The 12,272-nt window shown below is 55.2% G+C and overlaps 1 protein-coding gene across 1 annotated transcript; it reads left to right on the top strand.

Moving 5' to 3' along the window:
• Positions 1-1,180: 1,180 nt before the first annotated feature.
• LOC117191866 lies at positions 1,181-7,467 on the top strand. Its single transcript, XM_033396632.1, has 2 exons — positions 1,181-1,199; positions 6,234-7,467. The coding sequence occupies exon 2, from the start codon at positions 6,248-6,250 to the stop codon at positions 6,977-6,979; it is 732 nt and encodes a 243-aa protein (XP_033252523.1). The 5' UTR covers positions 1,181-1,199; positions 6,234-6,247; the 3' UTR covers positions 6,980-7,467.
• Positions 7,468-12,272: the final 4,805 nt, after the last annotated feature.

Below are 12,272 nucleotides of genomic sequence, written 5' to 3'. Positions count from 1 at the left end.
CCCCGCCCACTTCCGCCCTGTGAGGGAGCGTACGCTCCACCCACATTTTTCCGCACATCAACTCGCCGGCATTTTCCCATTGGAGGGACCCGGACCTACGTTATTTGAATTAAGATTTTGACTTTTCTTCATTTTCTAGGTTTAAGCATTGACTTTTCAGCTTTAGGTTAAGGGGGGAAGGGGAAGGCCACGAAGGCTACATGTTATTAATTTTATATATTATACGGACCGAGGGGTCTCTAAGCCCCACGTAGCTTATTATCTTCTTTAAAGGGGGGGCAAGTCGCGATCACGGCGGACGCCACTGGCTTTTCAAAACCAAACCCAACAACAACGACGCAGCAGCAGCCAAAGAGAGAGGGGAATACACCAAGAACCGAAAACCAACGGCATCGACGCAGCAACGGCGAGGAATACACCGAGAAAGCAGAAACCCAACGACAACGACGCAGCAGCAGCCAAAGAGGGAGAGGAATACACCAAGTATCGAAATCCAACGGCACCGACACAGCAACGGGGAGGAATACACCAAGAATCGAAATCCAACGGCACCGACACAGAAACGGGGAGGAATACACCAAGAAACAAAACCCAACAACAACAACGCAGCGGAAGCCAAAGAGAGAGAGAGAGGAATACACCAAGAGCCGAAACGGTAGCCAACAGCATCAATTCAGCGACGGCCGAAGATAAGCGCCGAAAAGATAAGCCGCCAGCGTCGACGCAGCAACGAAGCGCCGAAACGGTATGCCCACAGCAGCAACGGCAGAAGAGAAACGCGGAAAACTAAAGCGAAGTAACGACGCGCCAGCAGCGAAAAGGAGAGGCAAAAGTCACCGGCGCAGCGTAGACGCCGAACGACGGCGCCAGCCCTCTGCCGCCGCGAGAATGACGACGCTGGCGCTGGATCGGGAGAGTTCTGAGGCTGGAGAAGAAAAACGTGGATGAGAAAAATTCGATTGGGAGCAGTCGTAGGAGTCGGACGTGTTCGCGGAAAAATTCGAGTGGCTTGGAAAAAGTAAAAACACGTGGCGGCCCGGATCCACGCCAGTAACACGGGGAAGATCCGGCATCGACGCTGCGCTTACGGGGAGAAGACTCTGCATCGATACTACACTTACGGAGAGGAGATCCTGCATCTACGCTGCACCCACGGGGAAGAGGAGGCTTTCGACGAGTACAAGCGTGGGAGTTCAGGGGTAAGCTAGTCTCTAGACGTGTATACGGGCTGCTGAGCAGTGCGATAGGTAGGGAACCAAGAGAGAATAAAGTGAAATGTAACGAATATAACAGAAACATAGCCCGACCACCAACTATCTATACACTAGGGAACCTGGAGGCCCGGGGCGTCATCTTCTCTGCCCTTCCTCCCGCCTCTTGCCCGAGCCTGCGTGCTTCCATCCAGTAGTTCGTAGCCCGACAGGATCCTGAGGCCGCTGTCCGGCGATTGCCTAGGCGTTCTCGGTGACACCTGTCGGCGTTCCCTCCGCATGATTCCCTCCCGTAGTTTGTGACCTCGCAGGGTCCCGAGGCCGCTATCCGACGATCGTCTAAGCGTCCCCGGTGACGCCTGTTGCTGTCTCGCCTGATCCCCGTAGTTCCCTGGGTTCCGAAGGGGCTGTCCGGCGATTGCCTAGGCCCTCTCGGCGATACCTGCCCTGTATGATAAAGACTTTCGCAGTAATGTTTAGCCCGATAGTGTCCCGTGAGTGCTATCCGGCGATTGCCTAAGCACTCTCGGCGATACACGTCGGTATTCTCGTACTCGTAGTAATTCTTAGTTCGGCGGTGTCCCGTAAGTGCTATCCGGCGATTGCCTAGGCACTCTCGGCGATGCCTGTCGATATCCCTGACCCCCGTAGTAATTCTTAGTTCGACAGTGTCCCGTAAGTGCTATCCGGCGATTGCCTAGGCACTCTCGGTGATGCTCGTCGATATCCCTGACCCTCGTAGTAATTCTTAGGCCGACAGGGTCCCGTAAGTACCGTCCGGCGATAGCCTAGGTACCCTCGGCGACACTTGTTGGTATTTCCGCATAGCGAAAACCCCCTTTCCGCGTCGTAGTAATTCTTAGGCCGACAGGGTCCCGTAAGTACCGTCCGGCGATAGCCTAGTTACTCTCGGTGATACTTGTCGGTATTTCCGCATAGCAAAGTTCCCCTTTCCGCGTCGTAGTAATTCTTAGGCCGACAGGGTCCCGTAAGTACCGTCCGGCGATTGCCTAGGTACTCTCGGCGATACTTGTAGGTATTCCCGCATAGCAAAGTCCCCCTTCCCGCTTCGTAGTAACTCTCAGGCCGGCAGGGTCCCGTAAGTACTGTCCGGCGGTAGCCTAGGTACTCTCCGCGACACCTGTCGGTATTATCGCATAGTAAAGTCCTCCGTATTGATTCTGAGTTCAGTGGGGTCCTGAAGGCGCTATTCGGCGATAACCGGAGTGCTATATATTTCGTACTCAGACCCAGAAGAGGATAGTCAACGCCCGGCCCTCAGCGAGAAGAGTCAATGCCCGGCCCTCAGCGCGAGCAGTCATTCAATGCCCGGTCTTCATCGCGATCATTCAATGTCCGGCCTACAAAACAATAGCCGATAGTCAATGCCCGGCCCTCAGCGTGAGCAGTCAACGCCCGGTCTTCAGAGCAGTCATTCGATGCCCGGTCTTCAGCGCGATCATTCAATGCCCGGTCTACAAAACAATAGCCGATAGTCAACGCCCGGCCCTCAGCGAGAAGAGTCAATGCCCGGCCCTCAGCGCGAGCAGTCAACGCCCGGTCTTCAGCGCGATCATTCAAGGCCCGGCCTACAAAACGATAGCGGAGAGTAAACGCCCGGCCTTAAAAGTGATCAGTCAGCGTTCAGCCATCAACACGGGACGAGATCCAACGCTTAAATCAACGAACCCAGCACGACCAGGACCACAAGGACAATTCCAAGGACAACGATAGCAAGGACTATCGACCAGGACCCCAAGCAGCAAGGACGCTAAGGACGCCTCCACTGGACAACCGTGTTAACCGTACATACGCCGTGCTTCCGTGACTAGCCCCAAGGACTTCGGTATTCAGTGCGTGACCTAAGAAAAGATTCTACCGGAGGCTCAATACGTGATACTCCCGTCGGAAACGCGAAAGACCTCGAAGTGCCAGTTCGACCACCGTGCTTCGACATGGGGTACAGTGGATTTCGTATCGGCGCAAGGACGAATTGCAGGCCATCGCCGCCGAATTCGGCCTCGGTGAAACCGGGACAGTGGACGAACTGCGCAGCCGGATCTCGGCCTTTATCTCGCGCGGTGAGCATCCGACTGGGATCGAAAAACGGATCAAAGAGCTCGGAATGGTCTTCGACAGAGCGCCCAGCCCGAGAAGCCCGAGGAACACGTCCCCGTCGCCGGGACCGAGTCAGCGAGAGCGGAAGGAAGGGATCTGTGCGGAGCAGCCTCTATCTATCATAATTCCCGAGTTCCCGCGCGCAGCTCACGGCGACTCTGGCCGGCTTGAAACCACGACTGACCGGCGACATGGTGACAATCACCACCAGCACCGCTTCCCCGAGGAAGCCGGAACTTCGCGACCCGGAAGGGAAGAAATTTCCTTCGCCGCCCTGGCCGATAAGCTGCGCAATTGGGGTCTGAAGAAAGGGTCGACTCATATGGCGGAAGCCCAGCACAACTGCTGCGAGCCATCTCCGGGCTACTAACTGGCAAGGCAGAAGGATGGTTTAGGACGTTCCAGATGCAAGGCAAGCCATGGACCGAGTTCCGGAAGGAGTTCTTGGAGTTCTTCCTACCCCCGCGATACTTTCAGCGCTTGGAAGATACGATCCGCTCCCGTCGCCAACGCCCCCGAGAAGCCTTTCAGGACTACTTGATCGACCTCCGACTCTTGATGGAACGAGCTCAGTATACTCCAGACAGTGAGCTGGACAGGATCTACGAGAACCTTCGGCCGGAATACCAACTGTTCACCCGTAGACATGAGTTCGAGACGTTGCGAGAACTGACCCAATTGATAGTAGCGTACGAGACAACGCGGGACCGCGAACAAACCCACCCAGCTAACGACCGCCCAAATACGAAAGCCAGAACGCCATCATACCAAGGACCCGGATTATCCACCCCACAGCATGCTCCTCCGGGACGACACCGGGCCCTCCCGGAGCGCCGAGACGGCAAGCCGCGTAGTGACCCAGGATGGAGACCGGCCGGTGAACACACGCCGGGCCTGCCGTAATTGCGGGGAGGAAGGTCATTTCAGCAGTTCATGCAGGAATCGGCGAGTGCTATTCTGTTGGGAGTGTGGCCGCCGCGGCATCCGGACGATCGACTGCTGTAGGCTATCCGAGTCGGGAAACGGGCCGAGTCTCCGCTCGTCAGGGAACCGATCGGAGACATACCTCCAGGGCCCCCAGGAGTAACTCATCCCTTAAGTTTGGAAGGAGGCAGGATCGCCGCGCTAGTAACCATCGAAGGAGTACCGCTCACAGCTACCCTCGACACGGGAGCAACGCGGTCGTTCGTCAGTCATCGCATCGCTTATGAAGTAAGTACCGGAGGGAACGCACGGAATATAAGGACTACCGTCCGCCTGGCGGACGGTACAGCAAAGGAGGTGACGCAAGCTGTTTCGGTCAAGGTACGTCTGGATCAACAGGAAACGCTGGTGATTCTATTAGTCCTACCCATGGTAGTGGACGACATCATACTGGGCCTCGATTTCCTTTGCGGCGTCCAGGCCATAATACAATGCGGACGAGCGTACTTGCAGTTGACCCAGCGGGCGATCCGGGAAACCAACCCGATCCCCACATCATCCTCGACTCGGCCCCGCATGGTTACTTTTAGTGACGAAAGTCCCGCGACTGCATCCGCTGGTCCTACGCACTCGACCAATCCAACGGCGACCCACCGGACGAAGACAACGCACCAGAATCCCAACCACGCCAGACCCAGCAAAGTACCAGTGACAACGCACCCGAATCCCAACCACGCCAGACCCAGCAATGGACCCACGACAACGCATCAGGATCTCGAACACGCCAGACCCAGCAACGCCGCCCGAACCCAACCCACGATTCGATACGACCGCGCCAGAACCATCAACGAAGATTCGACGGAGACGACTGCGACACCGCTGGACACACCCAGGGCCAGTCCATCCACCTCGAAGAACACCCAAAGCAACGAAGATTCGACGGAGACGACTGCGACACCGCTGGACACACCCAGGGCCAGTCCGTCCGCCTCGAAGAACACCCAAAGCAACGAAGATTCGACGGAGACGACTGCGACACCGCTGGACACATCCAGGGCCAGTCCGTCCGCCTCGAAGAACACCCAGAGAAACGAGGATTCGACGGAGACGACTGCGACACCGCTGGACACACCGTCCGTCTGCCTCGAAAACCACCCAGAGTATCCCTACCAAGACAACCACGACCACGCCAGAACCAGCAGTAACCTCAGGACAACGTTTCTAAGTTTCGACCACGCCAGACTCAGCAGCAATACAAGGACAACGCATCGAAGCCTCGACCACGCCAGACCCAGCAGCAATACAAGGACAACGCATCTAAGCCCCGACCGAGACGGACCCGGCGGCGCTAAAATTATAACACGATCGACGCGATCCAAATCAGAAATGCACAGCAGTGCGGCTCAATCAGAGCGAACGACCCCACGGGAAACCAGCATCGCTCTACACCACGACCCGCTATGCCTGGGAGACCACGGCCCCGAAGGACATGGGCGGCTCAAGGTAGACCAACTCGCACCTCACCCCCCAACGAATTATCAACTCGCCCCGTTAGCCGATGCCGCGGCCGGTCGCCAACGCAACCCTTTTCGAAGATCAGACTCGACTAACCCAGTTACCGTGAACCTCGACTACAGGTTCATCAAGGCAAACGAAGGAAAACTGCGAGTTTATCCGACTTAAAGGCGTTCCACGGAGTGGACCACCCCGAGGAGAACCCAACGACGTTGGAGAGACCTGAATGACCTGCCGACCTCGCAAGGGCCACTTGCGGTAGCGCGCTACCGTCACGTCCTCGCCCCGTAAGGGGCGCGACCCACGAAACCGTAAGCTACGTATACATCCCCTTATGGGATTAGATAAGTACTACACCCAATGTAAACATCTTCTTACTCGCACCGCTCAAGCAGGATAGGAGGAGGGTATTAGTACTTCTAGTTAAGACAGGCAGGTTCTAACCGACAGGCATTTTCTCCCTAGAATCGACTGAAGACATGAAGCGTCTAAGAGACGGAAGGCAAGCTCGGCCCCTAGGGGTAAATGGTGATACGACGGGACACCCTAGCGGAGACCAGCAGCCTGAAGTCCCGGCACCTGCCGACGAACCAACGACACACCGGACTCGCGGCTGGATCGTCGACCCCAATGGGCCATCCGCCTCCCGTCAAGCCCAGCTGAGGCGGGTCGGAGAGGCGACACTTCGACAACAGGACAGGATGCCATGGTGCCGGCGCGCGGCAGCCATCCAAGGGTGGATCGACCAACAAACCCAGGGCCCGGGGACCGACGCCGAAGAGGAAGTAGAGCCCGATGGCCGCTTCGCAACCGCAGGTGTCCGCTCGGCGCCCAATCACGACGTCGCCGCCCTGAATCGCCGTTGGTTCGGGAGTTATGGGGCTGCCATCGACGACGACAACGCGACCACGGACACCGACGAGCACGAGACGATAATACGCGACGCTCAAAGCCTGGCGTCCACGCTGCAGGACGAAGGGAACCGACACCCACTGGCTCGCGGGAACGAATGGGACTCGCCCCTTTGGGCCGAGTGGAACCTGGCCGGTCAAGGTCGGGCAGCCACCCCTCTAGCAGTACACGACCCGCCGCAGTTGAATGCGAGCATCACGCGAATGATGCCACCTTACACACACACGTATAGAACGTATCTTATCGGGTTTCCGATAAAGAACTCTTGTTTCCCTTCCTCTGAATGCAACTCGATTTGAACTGTAATTATGGGAAAACGTTTCTCTTGTTTCGTGTCGTTTGCAGCCTGACCGCTATGTGCCCGGCTCCCCCATTTTTCGCGACAGCAGCGCGCCCCGCCACCTCAGCCTCAGGGGCGCCTATAACAGCTTCTTCTTGTGACAGTTGAGAACCTTGACGGCACTGGCGTTCCTTACACAGGAGTCATCACTGTAGCCGTCCTAATAGGTGCAAACATAGCATTCGAGTGCTGCAAGAGAGGGAGAGAGAGAGTGAGAGAGAGAGAGAGACATAGAGAATATTGAACGAGGTCATGACGCTGCTATGCCTTTCGCTTTCGTTTCGTTGTTTTTCAACGAATGAGCATCAAGGGCAGAGTCTGCTTCATTAAATGTCGCCTTTTGCTGGATACAAATCCACACCGCAAATATCTTGTATGGTAATCCAAGAAAACTCTTTTCACACACCATATGAATGTCAAAGGGTGTTCAGGAGGTAGTCTTTCTTTCTGGTTTTTTTTGAAGAAATTCCCTGAGCGCGCAAAGGGAGCTGGCTGGCGGTAAATAAGAACAAAGTGAACCACAGCCGTGGCCACCCATTTCTGGGGGCCTCCGTTGTTTATGGCCCGCTGTGGTGGCCAACTGTCAAGTGAGCATCGCCTGCACCTACACGCCCCACCCCACCCACATCGTGGCACCTCAGCGGGACCGCCGACTGGAGGAATGCTTTCAACATTTCTTTGGGTGACTCGCAATTGGGATCAAGTCAATATTTGCAGAGTAAAAATAAAAATTACTTACGCCCGAAACTCGAGCGTTTCTTAAGTATGTCACATCCACCACTCTCCACCTGGATGGATGACCCGCCGCTTGGCGCCGCTGTGACGAGAGCAGTGGAGTGGTGGACGATTCCAGTGAACTGAATAGCGGCTCACTGGGACCAGAGTTGTCGCCTAGTCGAAGGAGAGCGTATAACAAAAGATGCAAAGCAGGGTTGAGTTGGAGACGGGTACCAGTCGCGAATGGGAATGGTTTTGAATAATTTTCATAGGCATTTTTGAAAATTTGCACTTGAATTTTCGTGTTGTGCCGCACTTTATCAATGAATAAAATATGAAATCAAATTCCTGGTCTCATTTCGACGGAGGAAATGGTAATTAAATAATTGAAGCATTGAATTAAATAAGGAAAGTAATTAAATTCAGGGAAATTCATCGAAAAGATAGCCACGAATAGAGTTCGATACGGATACATATACTTCATACATTCGTACATCCGATGTAAATACATATACATATGTACATACGTTTCTACCCACAAATTATTATTATTTTTGATGTGTGAAGGATGCACACACACACAGAAAATGGATTGCCCTGAATGGTGTGTGGAGCGGGCGTTCATTTTGTAAAAATAATTGCTTTGCTCACGGATTTTTACAGAAATGATTATTGATGAGCACTTTGGCCTATTTTATCAAAATCAAACCCGACACGACAACGTCACCGCCGGCATCCGTCCGTCCCTCTTTCCGTTTGGTTTGCCCGTCGCTGGCAAATGAAGCGTGAAATGTGGCCCGACACAGCGGGCACCGCGCCAGCATACATTAAATCTTTCGAAAGTTTTGCATCAGCTCCCCCCCACGTACACCCTCTGGCCGAGTGCTTAGCACACCTCAGCGCGGGGAAAGGGCCGGTTGGATGGGGTTTTTGACAAGTACCGAGACGGCAGATGACGTCAAGAGGCCGGCACGGCAGACATAGACCGCAGACCAATCCGACTAACCATCCGACCAGCCATAGATCCCCCTCAGACTGTGTGTTTCTCTTGGGTAAGCCACAGCGGAGGCGACAATTGCTTCCAGGAAATCCCAATGATTCACTCGAGGATGATGTCGCCGCGGGCTCGGATTTACTTGAGATGTGTAAACAAACACAGTCACTCAAATTTCACGAGCCCTGCGCGATGATTCGATGAGAAATGAGGAAAATGCCAAAATATTGATGGAAGTCAAGCCGAGGCTTTTAGCCAGGCGACGCGTGCCAATCCGCAAGATCTTCTCCCATGTACACTTTTTTTTTTTTTTTTATATTCATATACCTATTTATTTGCTCTATAATATTTACTATACAATTTATATTTAACTTAATTTAACGGACAAGAGTATGTTGGGACTAGGGGCCCCGCGGACTGCGGTACTGCCGCAAAGCATTGCTTCGCAGTGGCGTGGACACCTACTCCGTCTGCTCCTTCCGCCTTCTCTCCAAGGACCTAAGCGTTCGCATCACGCTAGAGGCGAACTCCGCGGCCGCTCCCACACCTTCGGGTCTGCCAGCATCAGCGGCACCAGAGTCTCGGTGCTGACCCTAGACCCTGCTGCTGTCTCCAATGTCTGACGCTCGAGGTCAAACCTCGAAGAGGACGAGGCGAGCGTCCTCCTCTATGCCTGTGCCAAACTCGGGGCACCAGTCCTCTGTCTCGTGGCCGAAGCGCTTGAGGTAGCCGCGGAAGCAGCCATGTCCGCTCAGTGCCTGGGTAAGGTAGAAATCCACCTGGCCGTGCTTCCTTTCAACCCAGCATGCTATGCTTGGGATGAGGGTGTGGGTCCATCGGCCTTTGGGTGAGTGGTCCCATCGAGTCTGCCATCTGTCTATGCTGGTCCTTCTGGCGGCGTCCTTCATTTCTGCTTTGGAGCGTACCTCGGCTGCACTGTCCGTCATGGCATCATGGATCTCCTTCCTCTCCCTTATCAGCTCCCTGAGCGGAACTTGCCCGGCAATGACTAACGCGGCTTCGTCTGAGATGGTCCGGAACGAGCACGCGATCCTAATGGCGCACAGTCTGTACGTTGCCTCCACTCCTCGCATGTAGCTCCTCACCTTCGCGGCTTCTGCCCACACCGGTGCGGCGTAGAGCATCTGCGACGTCACGACGCTCGTCAGCAGTTTCCTCGTTGCCTGCTTTGGCCCTCTGGTGTTTAGCAGGATCCTGGATAGCGCTCCCGCGGTCCCACCGGCCTTCGTGTGGACGTATTCTAGATGCTCTTTGAAGGACAGGCGCGTGTCGATGAGGACTCCAAGGTACTTGATGGACCTCTGCGATTCGATCGCGGTCCCACCAACCTGCACTCTGGCGGTCTCGACCACTTTACGGCTGGATATCAGGACCACCTCCGTTTTTTGAGCCGCCAGCTCCAGCCCCGCGGCGGCTAGCCACGCCTCGACGGCTTGTATGGCGACGTTGGCAAGCTCCTCCACTGCGGCAAGTTCCTTCGCTACCGCCACTATTGCGACGTCGTCAGCGAAACCCACCAGGTTAGTGTTGGCTGGCATCGGGAGCCGTAGGACCCCGTCGTACATGGCGTTCCAGAGCAGAGGTCCCAAAACGGAGCCCTGCGGGACTCCGGCTGAGACTTCGTATGCCCTAGAGCCCTGACATGTGTCCATTGTCAGCACCCTATTGCTGAAATAGCTGCGCGCTATATTCAGTAGGTAGCCCGGGATGTTGAAGGACCTCAGTGCCTCCAGCGTCCGGGTCCAGTCGGCCGAGTTGAAGGCGTTCCTTATGTCCAGTGTCACCACCAGACAATAGGACTTGGTTCCTCCTCTCCACCTAGTCCCAGCAATGGCTTCCTCCGCCGTTTGTACGACCCTCAAGATGGCGTCCAGAGTCGACCTCCCTTTTCTGAACCCGTATTGGTTCTGGGAGAGATCGCCTGCTGCTTCGATGGCTGCGCTCAGCCTCGCACCGATCACCCTTTCGAAGACTTTTCCCATGGAGTCCAGAAGGCAGATGGGCCTGTAGAAAGAGGCCACCCCTGGCGGCTTGCCCGGCTTGGTTAATAGTAGCAGCCGTTGCCTTTTCCACCTCTCGGGGAACGTCCCCTCCTGGAGGCATTTGTTGAAAAGGCCCGCAACTTCCCTCGCCAGGCGTTCCTGCTTTGTACTGGATCGTCGAGGCAAGGACAACTCCTACCTGATCGTGCCTCTAGCCGTGGGCGCAGAGCATCAGAATGTGGTGGACTGGCCTCTGGTTCGTCAGTTCCAGCGTCTGCCCACCCCGAAGCCTGTCAGTGTGAAGCAGCGCAAGGAACACCGAGCGCCGCGTCCAGAGGACTATGAGGGGAAAATTGTGACTCAGTGGTATGCCAACTTCGCGAGCAAGCGAATGCTCGTGCACAAGGTGCGCAGAGACCTGACTCCGAGCAGCCTGATGGAAAGCAACCACCAGAACACGAGCTATGGCGAGTTCACCACGTCCAAGTATGGCGATGACATCGAAGGAATTGTTCGCATGGACCAGTTCCTGATCGAGGTGCGCGAGCTTACGGAGCAACTGAACTTCTATGTCCAGCAGCGGGGCAAGACGTCGGCCCAGAGCAAGGCCAGGGTCAAGATCATCCTCATTCCGGAGCTCTGCTTTAATTTCGATTTCCCCGGCGACCTCTGGATAAAAGCAGTGTTTCTACCCAGCATCTTGAACCGGCTCCACTTCATGCTGCATGCTGAGGCATTACGACAACGCTTCAATACCTACCTGGGGCTGCAACATCTGCCTCAAAATGGAGTTGACTATAGGCCAAAGCTCTTGGAGATCGACTGGTCGTTGCGCCGCAATGTGGATTCCCATGGCAAGGCCGTTCCCAATGATTATGAAGAAGGGTCACGCTCCATTCTGGAGCCCCTACCCATCAAAGAAGTTGAGATTGGGATGAAGACACTGCAGATACGCGACTTACAACATTCGTGGCAGCAGTACCTGGAACCCGTAGACCTACCCCGGAACATCATGTCCGCCTATACCGTGGAGTTGAACTATTACAACAATTTTATATCCGGCCAAGTGACGTCCCTCGACAAAATGGAGCAGGACGACAGGGAGTTCTGGCTGCAGACGCAGTTCAAGATGCCTAAAGGGAACATCTATGAGACCAGGAGTCCAGCAATGCCCCTGCCGCCCGGCCTGCCCTGCTCCCGCCGACCAGCTCAGCTCCCAAACCACAGTCGTTGAATGTGTTCCCGGTTCTGATGAAGAGCGTTTCCGATGATCACATCACTCCGGCCCACCAGGGTGAGTTCCTGGCGGCCATCACCACAGCGGGATCTGCCGATTTTTATGATATGGAGCAAGCGGAGCTGTTGGGTGACTCGTTTCTCAAGATGAGTGCCAGTCTTTACCTAGCCAGCAGGTATCCCGACTGGAACGAAGGCACGCTCACGCAGGTCAAGTCGAGGCTGGTGTCCAACAAGAACCTGATGTATTGCCTCAGGGAGACGGATATTCCCAGTCGTATTAGCTGCAGTCTGTTCGACCC

This window comes from Drosophila miranda (assembly GCF_003369915.1).
Source record: "Drosophila miranda strain MSH22 chromosome Y unlocalized genomic scaffold, D.miranda_PacBio2.1 Contig_Y1_pilon, whole genome shotgun sequence".
Classification (NCBI taxonomy): Eukaryota; Metazoa; Arthropoda; class Insecta; order Diptera; family Drosophilidae; genus Drosophila; species Drosophila miranda.
Note: the sequence above shows the minus strand (reverse complement) of the source record. Positions and strands in the feature narration are given on the sequence as shown.